The sequence below is a fragment of the Vigna umbellata genome, chromosome 9, assembly GCF_029865625.1.
Source record: "Vigna umbellata cultivar VRB3 chromosome 9, Vumbellata_1.0, whole genome shotgun sequence".
NCBI classification, from domain to species: Eukaryota; Viridiplantae; Streptophyta; class Magnoliopsida; order Fabales; family Fabaceae; genus Vigna; species Vigna umbellata.
The window spans coordinates 12,984,868-13,002,763 of record NC_142173.1 but is presented as its reverse complement, the minus strand read 5'-3'; the positions used below and the strand labels follow the sequence as shown (position 1 = coordinate 13,002,763).

Below are 17,896 nucleotides of genomic sequence, written 5' to 3'. Positions count from 1 at the left end.
TTCAATCATTTAAACGCTCTTCTAATTTCCTTAAATTATTACTTTTTAAATCTACAGATCAAAATTCAGAAATTTAATTTATGTATCAAATTTGTTTATTTTTAAATATATGAACAAAAAATTAGTAATTAAAACTATGCACCAAAATTCCTTTCATATTAAACTAGAATAAGTCATTAGATAATAACACAATCTAATTTTAAAATCTTTTTAACTTTAAATATTCAAAAGATTAAACATTTTTAGTAACACCTTTGTTTACTGATATTCATTTTAAAATACCTTAATCAGTTATTTTTATTATCATTTTTTTTAATTTATAAAAAAATGTATTTTAGTTAAAAAAAATTACCAAAAATAAAATAAAACAGTACTATTTTAAAATGAATATGATTAATTATTTTCGGAAATGTGTACATTAGACAGATAAAGTAAAATACAGAAAATAACTGTTTTTATCAAACAACGTACAAAACATAAGTTTAATATATTAATTGATGTAATTTAAGCACATTTTTCATTAAAATTAGTATTTTTTGTACTTAAACAATCAGTATTACCAATAATATCAACATTAACTATACGTATTTGAAAAATAGAATTTTAATTTTAATAAAAAATACTCAAATTTAAATATAAATTTACCCGCTAATCAATGCTACTGTAACATAAGAAAATCGGTTCTAGAATTTTATTTTTAGTTAATGCATTTTAGACTGTTAGTAAAATCTGATTATTAGGGGGAAAAGTAACACTAGTGTGATTTTGAACAGAGACGCCGTCAATTCCTACGGTTTCCCTCTCTCTATTACTGGTGCCAGATTCAAATGTGTACCGAACCTGAGGTTCGGCACTGAACCTCGTTTTGCACAACACTATAAGAAGGGACACCGAGCGCCTCGCACGTTACTTGTCATCGGCACGAGCCTAAAGCGAAAACCTTTCGATCCCTTTAAGAGCGGTTCCGCGTTCGAAGATTTAGGGTTTTTCGAAGACAATGGCGGAAGAATCGGAGCACACTGCAGCACCGGCGACTGGGGAATCGTTGCTCGACAAGATCGCCGACAAGCTCCATGGCCATGGCCATGACTCTTCCTCTTCTTCGGATTCCGATTCCGACAAAAAGGAATCTTCCTCGATCAAGGATACTTCCTCGATCAAGGATAAGGTTTTCCGTCTCTTCGGGAGGGAGAAGCCCGTTCACTCCGTCCTAGGCGGCGGAAAGCGTATGAATCTCTCTCTAGCATTTTCTTTTCTTTGTCTTAATTGACACTGTTTGGGTGTGGTTTCGTTAGATCTGTGATGTGAAGTGATTCGTTGATCTATGTTGAGTAGATTCTGAACGATGCTACATTTTGTTAAGTAGTGGAGTTAAGTTGTTTGAATGCTACGTTATTATTTGGAAGTGCAATTCGAGTTCACTTAAGTGTGAGATATTGAATTTTGAATCTTTTTGTGCTCGATGTTCGCTTATATTGAATTTAATGAGTATTTTGGTATATTCATACGAAGCAACATGTTGTATTGCTCTCTAATTGGGTTTTGATTTGTGGTCTTTTTACCTGTTGAGTATTGTTGTTTGACTGCCGTCAAAAAAACACGTTGATTTATCATATAGATCGGAGATATCTTTGAAATACCTGATTTTTTCGGGAAGGAATCATTTATTTAGTTTTTCGTGTGGCTTCCAGTTTTTCAAAATATTGAAATAATTTAAATTTTATTGAACTCAGAAGTTATTAGAAAAAATAGTCACTTTGGAGTTTTCTTGTAAATTGTAAACAAATATACTACAATCATCTAATATACTACAATCTTCTTTTTTAAAAGCTCCATATAATAATCGCTAAATTATTATAATCAGAACCTAAAATATTTCACATGGGATTTATTTTTTTAATCCTAACCAATTGTTCTATTCAATTGCAGCTGCTGATGTGCTGTTGTGGAGGAACAAGAAGATATCTGCTAGTGTACTTGCTGTAGCAACAGCTGTTTGGATCTTTTTTGAGTTGCTTGAATATCATCTGCTTACGCTAGTCGGCCACATCTTGATTCTGTTGCTTGCGGTTTTGTTTTTGTGGTCCAATGCCCATACATTTATTCACAAGTAAGAATTAGGAAGTTGTTATTCTATTATTGAACCAAGTCATCCTGTGTAGTGGCTGTCATTTGTTTCTAACCAATTTGCATTGCATGTAATATCAAATATTGTTGTTTCAGGGCACCACCTCGCATCCCAGTTGTTCATCTTTCTGAAGAACCTTTTCTTCAATTTGCATCTGCATTGACAATTGAGCTCAATCGCGGATTTGCTGCCTTGCATGCTATCGGTTCTGGAAGAGATTTGAAGACATTCCTCATTGTATGCATTAAACTCATTTCTAATTTCATTCATATACATCAAATATTCTATTTTAACGTGTAATTATTATGAATTATGGGATTTTAACATGGTTTGAACTACAAAATGCTGTACCTATGATTCTCAATTTAATGTTAGTTTTAGTTTGAATAACTGAGCATTCTGTTCTTGATGTTATGATAGGTTATTGTTAGCACATGGGTTCTATCAATTGTGGGAAGCTGGGTCAATTTCTTGACCTTGTTCTACATTGGTAAGAATAACTTGTTCTTGCTTTATATTTAGTTTTAAGCCATGGCAATGATTTATGGAATTTCACTGATTTCCTTGATCTTCGTTTGCAGTCTTTGTTTTGTTGCATACGGTTCCTGTCTTTTATGATAAGTATGAAGACAAGATAGACCCTCTGGCAGAGAAAGGATTGATCGAGTTCAAAAAACAGTATGCTGTGTTTGACGAGAAAGTGTTGAGTAAGATCCCGAAAGGTCCATTGAAAGGCAAGTTAGCTTAGTGTTTAAGTATTTGGTATTCTGAAGACGAAAAGAGGGCTCCACTTGAGTCTTTTTTATTTAAGAGCCTCGTTTCTTTGAAACCATATGCCAAGCCTTGTTTTTGGACTTGCTTTTTGGCGGGTGCGGTATTCAAGATCATGAGCTTTTTCAGGTTTGCTACGAGAATGTCGATTTTGCTGATTACAACTTTTGTTGGACCATGTAGTCGTTCAATCAGTAATCATATTGTAAGCAAAAAATATTTATGTTAATTGTCAACGTTTTTCTTTGATTAAGATTTCTGGTGGCTGGTGTTTCTGTTTGATGATTCAATATTTCACACTTTATTTTAGAAGTTAAAATTAGGAGTAGCTTGCATAAAAATTTAGATAAATTAGCTCAATTTCTACAAATAGCTTATTTATAAATTAATTATAGAAAAATGAATTTATATTTATTTTCTTAAAAGTAAATTTTGTGGAGAATTTGGACAGTGAGTCATGTTATTTCATTTTAAAACAATATTGTAGTTTGCCTGTAACTTTTTTCAATACAATATTGGCAGTCTGAAAAAGATACAATAAAATAGTCTGAATTCTGCGTTACTACGAGGAATTGCCGTAAAAAGTGCCATGTATTTTACTCGAATATATAAACAAATGTATCGAGTATTTGTAAAGTAAAAAATTACGTTGTTATTCAGTTATGAATTAACAAAGTGCCATGTATTTTATTTTATTAGCTATCTTTTATACATAATCAACTATAATGTTTATTCAGTTGGCAGTGTACAAGTTAATCACGAGTCATTAATTAAAATGTTTATCATCTCAATAAAAATGTTATTTTATATATGAAATATAAATAATGATGTAATTTATTTGGATTAAATTTTAAATAATTTAATTTATATTTTATTGAAAACTATAAACATTAATATATTTTTAAAATTAAATTGCAATCGTTTTAGAACAATATTTTTTTTGCCCTAGAACAAAGATAGTATTGTTTATGTGAATTTATATATATTGGTCCTAGAACAAAGATATTATTTTGTCCTATAACAATTAATCAAATTATGAATATACGCAGATTACGGATTATTTTCAGAATTTCTATCATTTAAAAAAAATAATTTTTGCATATATTTTTATAAACTATTTTAATATAACAAATTAGCATACATAATATAATTTAAAATTTATTTATAATTTAGCAATAATTTCATGTAATACTTGATTACATTTTATTTTTATTTTATAAATATAGTATAATATTGTAAGTTAAAAGTTTCCTGCTACAGACAATTCAATTACAATTTTAATCAATACAATTTAAAGGTTTGTTTGTATGGCAAATAAATTGGTTATATGCATATGAAATAAGTCATAAGTAATTTGTGTCTTTTAACCAGCAATTCAAGATTTAAATGTGATTTTGATTTGAATATGTAACAAACTATTTTATTTTAAGTGAACAGTGCGTTTTATTTTTCTGATAGCGAGAACACAAGTACTTCTATCAATAATATACACAGTCCATTTTTAACAGAGTCGATTCTCTTTCATTGATATCAAGTTTTAAGCTAACAACTAATTCAAGAAGCTTCTTTTTTAGTTTTCCTTTTTTCTTTTTGAAAAATATTTTTCTGACAAAATTCAACATTTTTAACAATTAAATCTTAAATGTAAAACGTTAACAATAGAGACAGTATATTTAGAAAAAGGAAAAAGTTTCCAAAAGGGAATTTACAGTAAAACAGCAGAAAAATAAATTATCCTGGTAGATGTATATATGGAAAAATTACTGTGAAATAATGCCTTAAATGTGCGAAAAATTAATGGAATATATGATTTTGTGTACGATAAAAATCAGTGAGTAATAACTAAAGTCTAATAAATTCTGAATCTTTGGGAATGATTTCATGATAGCAAAAGTTGAAACTAACATGTAGAGATTGGAGAAGTGAGTATAGCAGACGAATGGAAAATTTTGAGTAGCTATATTGAAACCATTTTCAATACAGCATATCCCTCTATTGCTTTTTCCAACCACAGAAATTGATACCAAGTACGGTCACAATAATTTCCTTCAATGAAGATTGTATATGTACTAAACTTTAAGCTCACTATTTTCCTAACATGGAGTTATAACATTATTAAGAAAATATCAGAGGTAAAACATTTGGCGGGAAAACTAAGGATCACAAAATAGAGAATACATTATAGCTGCGAACTGGTACAAGTATAGAATTGTGTATTATATACATTAAAGAAATGTGAACGATATTACATGAGATCTACATCTTCCAAAATTACTGAGAAGTTCCCCGCACCCTCTTAATAGAAAAAGAGACACTCATTTTAAATGTTAAAGAATTAATTGAACAATATCGCATGCCTATAATTTAACAAACAATGATATATACCTTTGTTTAATTGCGTACTCCAATGTATACTTAGTATCTTGGAAGCAGATTAGAACTAGATGTTTGAGAATCGGATGACGTAAGAGGAACTGTTGAGAACTCAGAATCAAAATGTTCAGAGCGCTGAAAATAAACACGAGGGGGAGGACTGACGTTTTGATTAATTGGAGTAATCTGAAAAGGTGATGTTTTTCCAGCATCAAACGTCCTATTCGAAAAGGGTGGAGTAGCAGAAATAGTATTTGGACTTTTATTGGAAAATGGTGGAGTGGCAGAAATAGTGTTTGGACTTTTGTTGGAAAATGGTGGAGTGGCAGACATAGTATTTGGACTTTTATTGGAAGGATCTTCCGTGGATTTACCTGAATTTCCTGATGATTCTCTCTTTTCTCTTTCTTCCGTTTCCTTGAGAAGAAAATCAACCCACAGATCTGCAAAAGACTGCACGAGAAAACATAATAAGAAATTCAACTCAAATTTCTAAAGCACAACGTTGATTACACTTACACATGGTTCAGTCGGGAAAAATTCTTTGGTTAATTTAATAAAGTACCATACTGATAAACTCAACTAGATATTAATCCATATCGCATAGAATTACATAAATCTATTTCCTCCATTTTCTCATCAGTGGTGATCTGTTCTATTGAAAAACAGCCAAATGTACCATTGGAGAAGTTATAAGAGATAAGAAGAAATTACCTGGTTATCAGATCCCGCATTAGCTGCTGATTCAGTCGAATTTCCTCCCAGGATGCCTCCAACCAGGCGGCCAGGCAGCCCTAGAACTCCACGAACAACACCTTTACCAGCACCTTGTTGAGCACCACCAATTCTTTGCTTATCCTCATCAGAAAATCCTAGCATGCGAACCATAAGATCCAAAACCTGTTCCCAATGTATCAAACAGTAAGCACAAGACATCCCACAAATCAGATAAAATAACACATCCAACACAGAAGTACAAGTTACGGAAAGCAAACATAAGCTGCAAGTAAACAAATGCATGTGAAGAATACAATTGCATACCATTTCCCTTTCATACTCAGGTTAAAACATGAATCAATGTTGCATTCATTCACGTAGCTAATAATTTTTCTCACATACCACCTCGTGGATTTCTTGTGCGTGTTTGGTTTAGTTTATTCCAAGGGAAAAAGCTTTTCTCAACTCCTCTATAACTTACGAAAAAATGTTACTATTTCCCTTGATTTCAGTTTAACCAAATCTTGGGACTTTTAAAATGCTAGTCATATATCAGAAATTTGCTCTCTGTCGGCCCCACTAGCACCCATACACATGCAACATGAACTATAACAATTTTGAGCAAAATAAAGGATATTGTTGGGTTTCATTTCAGACCCAGTCCTGCACAATGCATTTAAAGAAACAAAAATTATAACATTTTCATACCTCTCTGCTGTGATTTCTCTGAAAATAAGTTACAAGTAATTTTATCACAATGCGCCTGCAACCAATTTAATTTAGATTAGTATGACGCATAATAAAAATACTATCTCGAGCCTAAATTCAGCCAAAATCCTTACTTAGAAGATTCCAAAAATAATCTTATAAAGAAATAAAGAGTAGACAAATGCACTTTCCAGAATATTTCATCAATTTACGAGAAATCACATGGTCAAGCAAATGTTGGAAGAAAAACATACTAAGAAAGAACACAAACAGGCTAACCTGTCAACAAGATAATCCGAATCTACCGACATTCTATTCAACTGTGTCATACTCTGCTCAAGAACTTTCCTCAATTTGGCATTATCATCCTCAAGCTTGCTTACTCTACTTCTCCATTCAGTTTGCACCTTCTCAGATTGTGAAAGCTTGGCTAAAATTTCTTCTCTTTCATTCCTTGAAACTTCTGCTCTGTGATCGGCTTCCTGGTAGCAACAGTAACCATTAAATCTACAACTTACTAAATCAGGAATCCCAACAAGTTAATTTATTATCTAACAAGACAAATATACTTTAGTAAATTTTTTGGGAACAATGCAAGATAAGATCAAATGCATAAATATTGAATAAAGAAATTTTTTGTTTATACTTTTTTGCTTTCCAAAAATTTTATTTATTAGATTAACATTGTTTTTCATAATAATGACTTCCACAACACCCCTAAGGGATTAATTGTACCTAGTTCCTACGTACTGATGACATTTTGCTACACATGATGATGACAATAACATAGTAATTTGTTGTTTTAATGTAATAACTTAGATGATTAATTTGGAATAATTATTAATCAAACAAAGAATTTGAAAACTAAAAAACAGACTGAAAAACGGAAAAATGTTTTTTTCCAAAATAACTTTGTAACTTCCTATATCTTTCAGAAAATCAATTGACATACTAAAATAACTAAAGTAACTCGCGAATACAAAACTTTAAAAAGTGTATCCAAGAACTCTTAAAAATAAATGACACAAACTTAATTCATACAATTATAAACTTAATAACATTTGACACTTCAGGTTATAATTGATAAAATTTTATGTCTTTATTGATTTATGGTTTAATTACTCACTTGATCCACACTTTGGTTTGGTTGGAAAGTTTCAAATTGGTGTCCGCTTAAGCCTTTTGTTTCAATTGGATCTCAATTTTTGAAAAATTGACTCAATTAAGTCCTTTAAAAAACAAATTACAAACGACGTAACAGGAAGCCACATGTCAATTTGTAGTTTTTTAAATTTTTTTTACAAAAGAAAAAAAAATTGTCCACATATTAAGTGGTGTGACGAGTGACACTATCAATGCCATGTGTCAATGTCAAGTATTAGTTTCTTGTCCTCAATTTAGTCCCTACATATATCTCTTTGATTCAATTTAATCCCAATTTATTTCCAAATAGAGCAATATTCCCTTTCCAAATTGAGACCAAATTTATACTGATATTTTTGTAGATGTTATTAACTAGTTTTAATCTTACAAAAAAACATGGATTAATAAATGTTATTAAAACAATATATTAGTTTTAAATACTTACTCTTTTTCTAAATAAGATTTATACTTAATTAGTTTTAATCTTATAATAAAAACATGAATTAATAAAACATGGATTAATAATATGCAACAATGTAATATGTTAAAAAGTCATTTTTAATAAAAATATCAATATAAAATTTATAAAAATAATAAATTTTGGTCTCAATTTGGAGAGACCATATTGCTCCATTTTGGAAAAAATTGGGACAAAATTGAATATAAAAGACATATATAGAAATTACATTAAGTACAACACAATGACACTTGACACTAATATTGTTACGTGGCATTACTAATGCCACATGTCACCACGAACCTGACATGTGGACAACAAAAAATTTTGCAAAAGAAAAAAAAACCACAAATTGACACGTGGCCGTTAACGTCATTAGTAATCTTTTTCTTAAAAAAACCTAATTAAGTCAACTTTTAAAAAAATTGGAACTCAGTTGAAAACAAAAAGCTAAGTGGATCAACTTGAAACTTTCCCATCAAAGTGAGAATCAAGTGAGTAATTAAGCCTTGATTTATTTTGCAATGAATTAATATTGTGTTATAGTTCTCTTCTAAATATGTTGATTATGTTTTCTAATGATACTAATTGAAGCATGCATGTTTATTAAAAGTGTATTGCACCGGAAACCTATATGGGTATAAACTGAAACGGATACCAGACTCAGTTATGCTGAGTAGGCAATGTAGTTAGGTTAGTTAAAGTTCAAACTATGTGCAGTATAAATAGTTTCTTATCTGCACTAAATCATATAATCTGGTTTTCTCTTCCCTCAAATAGTTTATACAGTTTGCTTCTCAAAGTAGTAACAAGAGCACATTCAGATATTTAGAGACAGAAAGAGTCTTACTTTCAAAAGTTGAGAAAGCTTGGCAATTTCCTCTCTTGCATGAGCCAACTCCCTTTCTAAATGCTCCTAAGGAATAAGAATATAGTGCATATGAAAGGTAAGTCATAACTGTAGACACAAGCACACATATTTAAAATATAAGGAACTGTACCAAGAAAATGAAAGTGAGCAAGTGTTAACAACCCAACTAATGTCTGCAATTTATGAACAATAAAAAAAGATGCACTGATGTGTTTTGTACCTTGGCTTCAATTTCAGCATAGTACTGCCCTAGAGCTGTCTGTAGATTTAAAAGTTCAATATTTTTAGCATCTATAGTGCTCATACAGTTTGTAAGCTTCTTGTTCAGGTCATTAATGACTTCTCTAGACTTGAGAATTTCACTATTGTTAGCCATCTTCAGTTCCTCTTGACTTGCAAGTGCTTGCTTCAGAGTTCTCTCGAGATGTGATACTTGAGCTGTTAAATAAGTATTGCTATCACGTAGCTCTTCAATGATTTTGCTGTCTTCATCCATTTTATCTGATTCCTCAGATGCCTAGATAAATCAGCAAGGAAAAGAACATTGATGCAGAAATATGGATATAGTAAATATATCATGCATGCTCAGATTATGGAGAAAAAAAGCAGTTCAGTACATAGCAAAATTGTAAGTCAACAAATCAAACAAAAGTACACAATGAAAGCATCTAATCATGACCAAAGCTCATTTTATTAGGAAAATGTAGTTAACAAGTATCATTGTAAATGCGTATGTTTGCATGGTTTAGTTGTCTTTAGACCACTTAAAATATGCTTCGGACTGCATATTATTACTGAAAAGAAAATGTTGAAAGATCAATCAGACATCACCAATTAACATGGGTCAATATACATACAATAAATGTGTCTCATTCTAGATGTATGTTGAAGAAACACCATACTCTTAAGGTTCACAATAAAATAGAGTGAAGAGGAGCAATTGGGAAAATTGAATGACTGATTAACTTAATAGATTATGAGAAGAAAGGAGCTGACATGTATGGATACAAGAAAGGAGTTGGGCAGAACATAGATACAGGAAAAGTAGAAGTGATGGAGAATACCAAGTCTCTCACACTGAATATTATAATTTTATAGTTTAAATCTTTATCGTACACTGAGAGGGGACAATACGCCACCTAGGAGTGTTTTAGTTTCAGTTTCCAACACTGAAGTAAACTATATAGTCAAAGGTGTTTGGTCAGTTGGCAATGGTTCAAGCCAGGTCAAGTTTAACACAGGAAAATATATCTTACAAATATATTAATTATATAATTAATAGTTAATTAATGAGAAATGCAAAAGAGCCATCATTTGTCTCTTGAATGTCATGTTTACTCGTCATTGGTTCCACTATTGAAAATATAGACGAAGATATTAAAGTAAAAAAGAACAAAACCTTTTCCAGTAAATGTTGTTTGAGACGGTTCAATTCTTGTACTGCTTTGTCCCTGTCCCGCTGGGCTTCATTCAAATCTTTGCTTAGCTTGTCTAATGATCTTTCCATTTCTTCCTTTTCTGGAAAACTTTTGGAGTTATCTGGCATCTATTACCAAAAACCATTTGCCCAATCCCCAAAAGGAAAAGAAAACGATTATTAGTAAGGATCTGAATACATAACAAGTAAAGTGCCTATGAAGTTTTGGCTCACATCATCACTGACACTGCTTGAATCTTTTTCCTGAGTATGTGAAGCATCACGCATCATTTTATCTGTGAAAGACTTCCTGCTATTTTCAAGAGCAGCCTCAATTTCATTTTTTTCCATCTAATAACAAGGGGAATAGGATCATATTGGTGTGTTTCGGAAGCCAAATAATACAAAAATCATCATTATCAATTTTTGAGCAAAAAAATAGTAGCAACCTACACTGCACTCAAATATGGTAAAACATAAATATACAAACCTTAAGAGTGGTGTTTTCCTTCTCTAAAGTTTTGATAAATCTTTTTAAGCTATCCACAACCTCCCCTGCTTCATTTTCCCGTTTTGTCAACTCTAATTTTAGATGCTTTATTTCTGATACTTGTTCATTCAACTCGTTGTGTATTTTGTTCACCTCCATTGATTTCTTCAAAGCAATAACATATTACTAGTTAGATAACCAAAAGCTTTACAGCCCAATCCATGACAATGCAAATGTTTATCATTGATTCAACAAAAGAAATAATAAAAAGAAGATTTTGAAAAATTGATAAAAGCTATCCAGTTCTTTTTTAGTTTATGCCAACTTTATTTTCTATTTGAAGAGAAAGACAGAAAATTTCAATTTGGATTGTCATCTGAATTAATAACAGCAAGGCCATTTATTCTGTATCTTTTGTGGTAGAAAGAAAATTTATTTATGCTTTTGGTCCTTCTATTCATAGTTTGATATTAAATCTCAATTTGTGTTCATCAAAAGCCGATTTAGATACTGGAGATTTCTTTTAAAACATATATAGATCAGTATTTGGTGAGTTCATTGGATCTTTTAACAGTATAACGATATGAAGGACCAATTTGCAAAGTTATTTCTGAAAGGCTAAAAAACATTTATTGAGGTGCTTTTAATCTTTAGTTCTCTAACTTTATCAGAGCATGTCTAGTAAGTGAAAGGAAAAAGTTGATAGCAACAACACAATGACAAAAGTATCAATCACAAAAGGTTCCCAAAATATACATAATGAAATGTAACGGTAATTTCATGCATACATCATTTGCTTCATCTCCCAAAGCTGTTGTCAAGTTCGAAATCAATTCCATCATATTATATTACACATAATCAGCTAATATAACTCTCTTAAGTGTGACCAGGTAAATATGATGCAGCCAAGAACATGAAAATTCATATATCTACCTAATATAACTCACTTTGTCTCTTTCCAACTTTAACATTTTAAGCTCCTCTTGAAAAGACTTGCTTAATCTCTGTTCCTCTGACATTAAAGAAAGAATAAGAATGTTTGTTAGGAACTTAGGCCACTTCTACTTGTATGCCCAGATACAATTTAGGCATTCCAAAAGCATAACAAAAGTACCTTGGAATTTGAGCTGAATCTTTGCCAATTGATCACGTTCTTCCTCTAGTTCTAACTTCAACTTCTGTATATCTGAGGAATGTTGAACAGCTGCTGAGGTATTTCCATCAAGCGCAAGCTCCTAGAAGGCATTCATACATCTGTTGTCAAATTCACTCATCACTAAAAATAAAATACAAAGCTATCAAATGTTATACATCAAAACTATCAGGAAAATATGGGTGTTTGCATTATAAAGACAGAGAAACCAAATTATAGGCTAAGAATAACCCGTAAATATACATATCATTCATTACCTTGGAATTTCCTTGTAAATTTGAATGTTTGAATTCCATCTCACTTTGAATAGCATCAGATTTCAAAGCAGACACAGTTCCATTGTTCATGGCATTACGACTTTTGCGTTGCAAGTTGAACTTGTTCTGTCGATTAGGTGATTGATCTGTACTTCCCTGCACAAAAAGTAGTCAACAAGAATCCTTAGTTATCTATTAAGATCAAAGCCACATAACCGAATACTATTAACCATGTTACAACATAACAGTATTCCCATACTTAGGAAGGAACAAAGCACATATCACAAGCTTAATGATCACCATCTATAACACCAGATAGGTCTACGAGTCCCACCAACCCACACTAGATAACCTAAAACGAAAAAAGTATAAAAATCAAGGAAATTCGTATTCTTCTGAATGAATGATAAATGTTTGACCAGATAATTATTTCAAAATACTCATTAATTGCACTGATCTAATCCTAAAAGTTGACAAATAATAGCATATTTGCAATTCCATTAGTCATGTTCCAAAAGTACTTTTTTCATAATAAAAGATACAACCCTCTCCAAAAGTATTTTTAACACTTAAAAATATTTTTGAATGGCTATTAAAAAATGCACCGACTTATATAAAACTGCTTAAAAAATACAGAGAAAACCCATAACTATAAAAGAGCTTTCTAATACCTTGGTTTTTATATTTAAAGAAAAAAGAAACAAAAAAGTCCCTAAGAAAATCCTATCTCATTCTTATAAGGGTAAAATCTCTTGATGGAAATTCAAACTTTAAACTGAGGCCCCAAAAGGAAACAGTCATCTTTCCATCTTTCCCTACCAAAATGAGCTGTAAACAACCTAAGAAAAAAACAGTTGCAAGGCTTTTAGCTAAGCTTGGTCCCCATTAAATAATAAGCAAAAGACCTTATCTCAAAGCAGCCAATTATCTCAAATATGAAATTAAGGTTGGTGGGTGAAAGCCTATAAAACAAACAAAAATCAATTCTTTTGGTGGACACAAGCATTTTCATATGGTTATGACATATACCCGGTTGCCCACTCATAATTCTATCCACAACTAGTCATTAAAACAAGTATGTTCAGAATAGGTTTGCAGTATAAAACCAAACTTGAATCACAACTGCAATTTGAGAATGCAAATGGCACTGCCAGTCAAACATCCTCATTGCTAATTAAATTTCGCAACAGATACCAAAAACCAAATTTAATGAAGGACCTCCAGAACAGGTTGAGATACCTTGACTGTATAAGTTCCATTTGTAGATACTCCAGAACCTTCAATTCTGGAGACACGCAGAGCAGCATTTGTAGCCTCTAAATTCTGCTTTAGTGAGCCATTTTCTTTATTCAATTTAACAATGTGATCCTGAAAAGGAAATCATGGGGATGGTTGATTTTATCGAAGGCCACAGGTGCAAACAATGAATTAATAGTTAAGATAAATTGATAGGTGATTATAATGATGAATAGACATGAATGATTTCATATATAGCACACCTTCTCACCTATGACCTTGAGGCATGAAAAATGCACAAGCCCACCCAGGAAAAATGCAACAAGGATTGAACTCTAGATCACATGGTTATAGAGGATCTAATACTATGTCATAAACCATCTATCTAAAAATCTATGAAGTCCCGATACTCTGAAAATACAAAAATATCAATGTCTGAAACATATCCAATACTGATATGTGTTTGACACATCACATATATCTACATACTATCCAAAAAGTATCCATTCATTTTATTTTATTTTTTTAAATAAACTCCCTGATATGGCTCCCTTACTGCCTAGATATGATACAGCTAGGCACTCAGCTCCGTAAGAAATGTAGCTTTTATTGTTATAAGGCAGACAATAATATCTGTTGTTCTAAAGGAGCATTTCTCTTCCAAATGACAAGTCAGAGCATGTTATCTATCTTCTTCCTAACAACTATGTAATTATTCTATAGAGCCAAAACTTCTTTTGGATGGAAAATTGATTGTTTCAATGACACTCTAACTTGGGTAGGGAAATAGTATATTTTTCCTGACACAGTAAAAGAAATATATTATGATATGGGTGAAGGAAAGGTGTGTAACTATGCTTATTTGTCAGGACCTTGAGTATCTTTTTTGGAAAAATGTAATCATTTATTGACTATTGATATATTTATCTATTAATGAGCAATTGGTAATATTAATGTTGCTCAAAAAATAGTCTATTCATGTAATATACATATATAACCTTCTTGCTAATTTATCTTGACCATATCATGTGTTTAATTTTTAAAAATTTCTTGTATCCATATCATATTATGTACCTAGGCCTCATGCCCCAAAAGTTTAATCGTTTGGGTGAGAGCACATTATTCATTCTATAACCGATAAATTTAAAACACCCTAAGTTGCACAAAACCAACAATAGTCCTTCAAAACGTATAGAAGATTACCCAGTTAAACAGATTAAACCCAAAAAGTTTCTGTATTAAAAAACTGTCTCATCAGACCCCAAGTGCACAATTATGTAGCTTCAAGTGAACTGATGAAAACAAAAATCTACAAATTAAATGTAAATTAATTACATATATTCCAGAAAGTAATGATCGTACCTCTTTTTCTTTTAACAGAGCTGCATAATTAACTGATAATGCTTTAATCTCTGCCTCAGATGCTTGAAGTTTCTTGATTTCTGCTTTGTACTGTTCTATCTACAAATAGTACACCAAATAATAAAATTACATCTTTTCCTTTTGGGTTATAAAATGGCATCTTATTTAACCATCAACTTCTAAAGTAAGGGGGGATTCAAGGGGCAAAAGAAGTTATAAACATTCACATATTTAGACACTACAATTTCAAGCATGGAAACATATTTTCACTTATTAACCTACTAAATTTCGTGAAAAGTAAGCATAACAATTAAATCTTAACCAGTTGGTGCCAGTCTAACCACAACACGATTTTGATGACAAAATCCTGTTTTGATTGGATTCGGGTTTTCCCCACTTTTCTAACATCCAACACAACTTTGATGTATAACCCGATTTCATTGACTTCAAGTTTCTCCCCCTCCCTAGTGATAGCAAGGGTGGGAGAGTCAAACCCATTCCAGACCTACTAATGCCTGTGTGAAATAATGGCAAGTTAATGATGTTATGGAGAGATAGAAAAATCTCAGTAACTTCCGATAAGTTGGAAAAGCAAAAAGGTTATTTTTTATTTTCAATCAAAATATAGTAAACTAAGGGAATCTTCATATCTTTGAGGTACACGGAACTTGATAAATAAGCATTATGTAAACTCAAGTTAGTTTCATAATGCACATTTGTATTACCATACCATTTAGTTGCCTCAAACATACATTTCCAAAAGTATCCCCTGTGTTACTTACGTGGAGAAGAGATATTTAAATGCACGCTGCTGCAATTTCAACGCATATACAGACATGCTTACAGGTTGGACATTAAGTAAACCTATTTTGAAACATTTCTTGACTGAACAGTCAAAATCAGTCCTTGAAAATAAAGTGTCCATCATGTTAGTTCTTATTTCTTAGAGGATGAATATTACATTCATAGTTCTTGAATGTGCTTTTAGTCATCAAATTAGTCCCAAAACATTCATATAAAATGATTGATTACTGAAGAAATTAATATCCAAGTACCCAAAGACTAATTTTCCTGATCCGGAACAAATATGGCCAATGAGATGTACAGTACGGAACCACCATGAGTAGATGATTCCGACTAATATTCCTGTCACATGTACTTGAATTTTTAAATTTCCAAGAAAGAATTAATTAAACTCAGCTGATATTTGTTGAGCGGAAATCAACTACGACAGTGGTAATCTTGAACAACATAATAATTTCCCATATCCAACTTGCTTAATTTTTTTCTTTAATTTTTTCTATGAACTAAACTTGTATATAGTTCTTTAGGTGTTAATTATGTCGCTCCAGACAATTGGAGTTTCGCATTGATAATCTTGGTAACAAACGTTTGCACTAAAAAGTTTATGCAAATTACCTAGGTGAAACTTCACTTCCGATTAAAGAACGATTAAACTTCAAAGAAAGTTCATCTAACTTTTTTTTCCAAAACTAAAACCCAAAACCTACTTCAATGCAGAACCAGATACGCGCTTATTAAGTTTTCAAGCAGCTCAAAGATTCACAACGCAACGCAACTTTAAGAGAGAAACAGAGAAAAAGAATGACCTCAGGAAGAGAAGCATGATCGATGCCGTTGGCGAGCGGCGACGTGATCCCCGATTTGGGACTGGCGGAACCGTGCGAACTCCGGCGACCGGAGACGGCGGAGTTGTCGCCGTTGGCAGTGATGCCGGTACCGTACTCACGGAGAATTTCGTCGTCGTCATGAACATCGAGCGCGATCTTGTTGAGGTTTTCCTTGAAATTGGCAATGGTGCCCCACATGATTCAAAATCCCAAACTTATCCCCCGAAAATTGCAGTGACGAATGAAAATGAATATATAAAGATGCAATTGAATCTTTTTTAATTTTTCATTTACGGATTTGGGGGAAATGCGGGAGACTGAATCTGTGAAAGTAGGCACCGCAATGTGCAATTACTGGTAGATCTCAGATGGGGAAGAACAACAACTAATTCTTAAATTTTTTTTGTAGGAATAGTTATTTATTGTAATATTTTATTTTAGGTCACGTTTTGTTTTACGTCACGTTCTGGGATACGTGTAGTGCTGCTACTATCACTATTAATGTACAAGTTTTACTCTCACTTTCTCTTGTATCTAGTTCCTATAGATTTTATTTAGAATTATAATAAATAGAATAAAAAATTTACTTATCAAATTTTTACCTAAAAGTTTGATTCAATTAACAAAAATTCAATATAAATATTTTTTATGGATAGATATTCGATTTATTAAAGAAATTATTATTTCTAACAATTTTAAAAAATATTTAGTTATAAAAAATTGATTAAATTTATTTTGATTTATTAAATAAGAATTTATAAACTTTAAATTGTTAGTTTGATGTGATCGATTCTTTTATAGTGGTATATATAAACTCGACAGGTAAAATTAAAAACAAATGTGAACAAAAAACAAAATTCTCTCAGTATAAATAAAAGAATTATTTTTGTCATGGTAAAAATTATAAATTGCATTTATTATTTTAATATCTATATAAAAAATTTAAATAATAAAAGAATTTGCCTAAAAAACCAAGCATACATGTAATTTAAATTATTACAAATTAGAAAAATATTACAAATAAACCTTTTATCGAATTCTTTTGAATAAATTGTTTTCAATATTCGTTTGAAATCATGAGTTATAAAATTCCATACCTATTTAATGAATATTTTGTTACAGAATAAAACTTATTTTCGTACCTATTTAATGAATATTTTATAACAAAATAAAGCTAATTTC

General features: G+C 31.3%; 2 protein-coding genes across 3 annotated transcripts; one reads left to right on the top strand and one right to left on the bottom strand.

Annotated features, from left to right (window-relative positions):
- The first annotated feature begins 866 nt into the window (after positions 1 to 866).
- Positions 867 to 3,174, top strand: LOC148192611 (reticulon-like protein B1). Its single transcript, XM_088099563.1, has 5 exons — positions 867 to 1,226; positions 1,930 to 2,110; positions 2,224 to 2,365; positions 2,549 to 2,618; positions 2,710 to 3,174. Exons 1-5 carry the CDS (start codon positions 998 to 1,000, stop codon positions 2,874 to 2,876), a joined length of 789 nt encoding a protein of 262 aa, XP_087955689.1. The 5' UTR covers positions 867 to 997; the 3' UTR covers positions 2,877 to 3,174.
- A 1,883-nt stretch (positions 3,175 to 5,057) lies between these two features.
- Positions 5,058 to 17,095, bottom strand: LOC124820923 (golgin candidate 4-like). 2 transcript variants are annotated; one of them, XM_088099686.1, is made up of 16 exons: positions 16,694 to 17,095; positions 15,084 to 15,182; positions 13,725 to 13,853; positions 12,486 to 12,641; positions 12,190 to 12,310; positions 12,023 to 12,087; positions 11,076 to 11,240; positions 10,820 to 10,936; positions 10,568 to 10,714; positions 9,389 to 9,685; positions 9,148 to 9,213; positions 6,977 to 7,179; positions 6,698 to 6,752; positions 5,987 to 6,172; positions 5,647 to 5,725; positions 5,305 to 5,458 (listed from the first exon to the last, which is right to left on the bottom strand). In XM_088099686.1, the coding sequence occupies exons 1-16, from the start codon at positions 16,910 to 16,912 to the stop codon at positions 5,445 to 5,447; spliced, it is 2,118 nt and encodes a 705-aa protein (XP_087955812.1). In that variant the 5' UTR covers positions 16,913 to 17,095; the 3' UTR covers positions 5,305 to 5,444. The 2 variants fall into 2 exon arrangements, with proteins under 2 accessions (XP_087955811.1, XP_087955812.1); XM_088099685.1 differs by having other exon boundaries at positions 5,058 to 5,725; positions 16,694 to 17,092.
- Between the last annotated feature and the right edge of the window lie 801 nt (positions 17,096 to 17,896).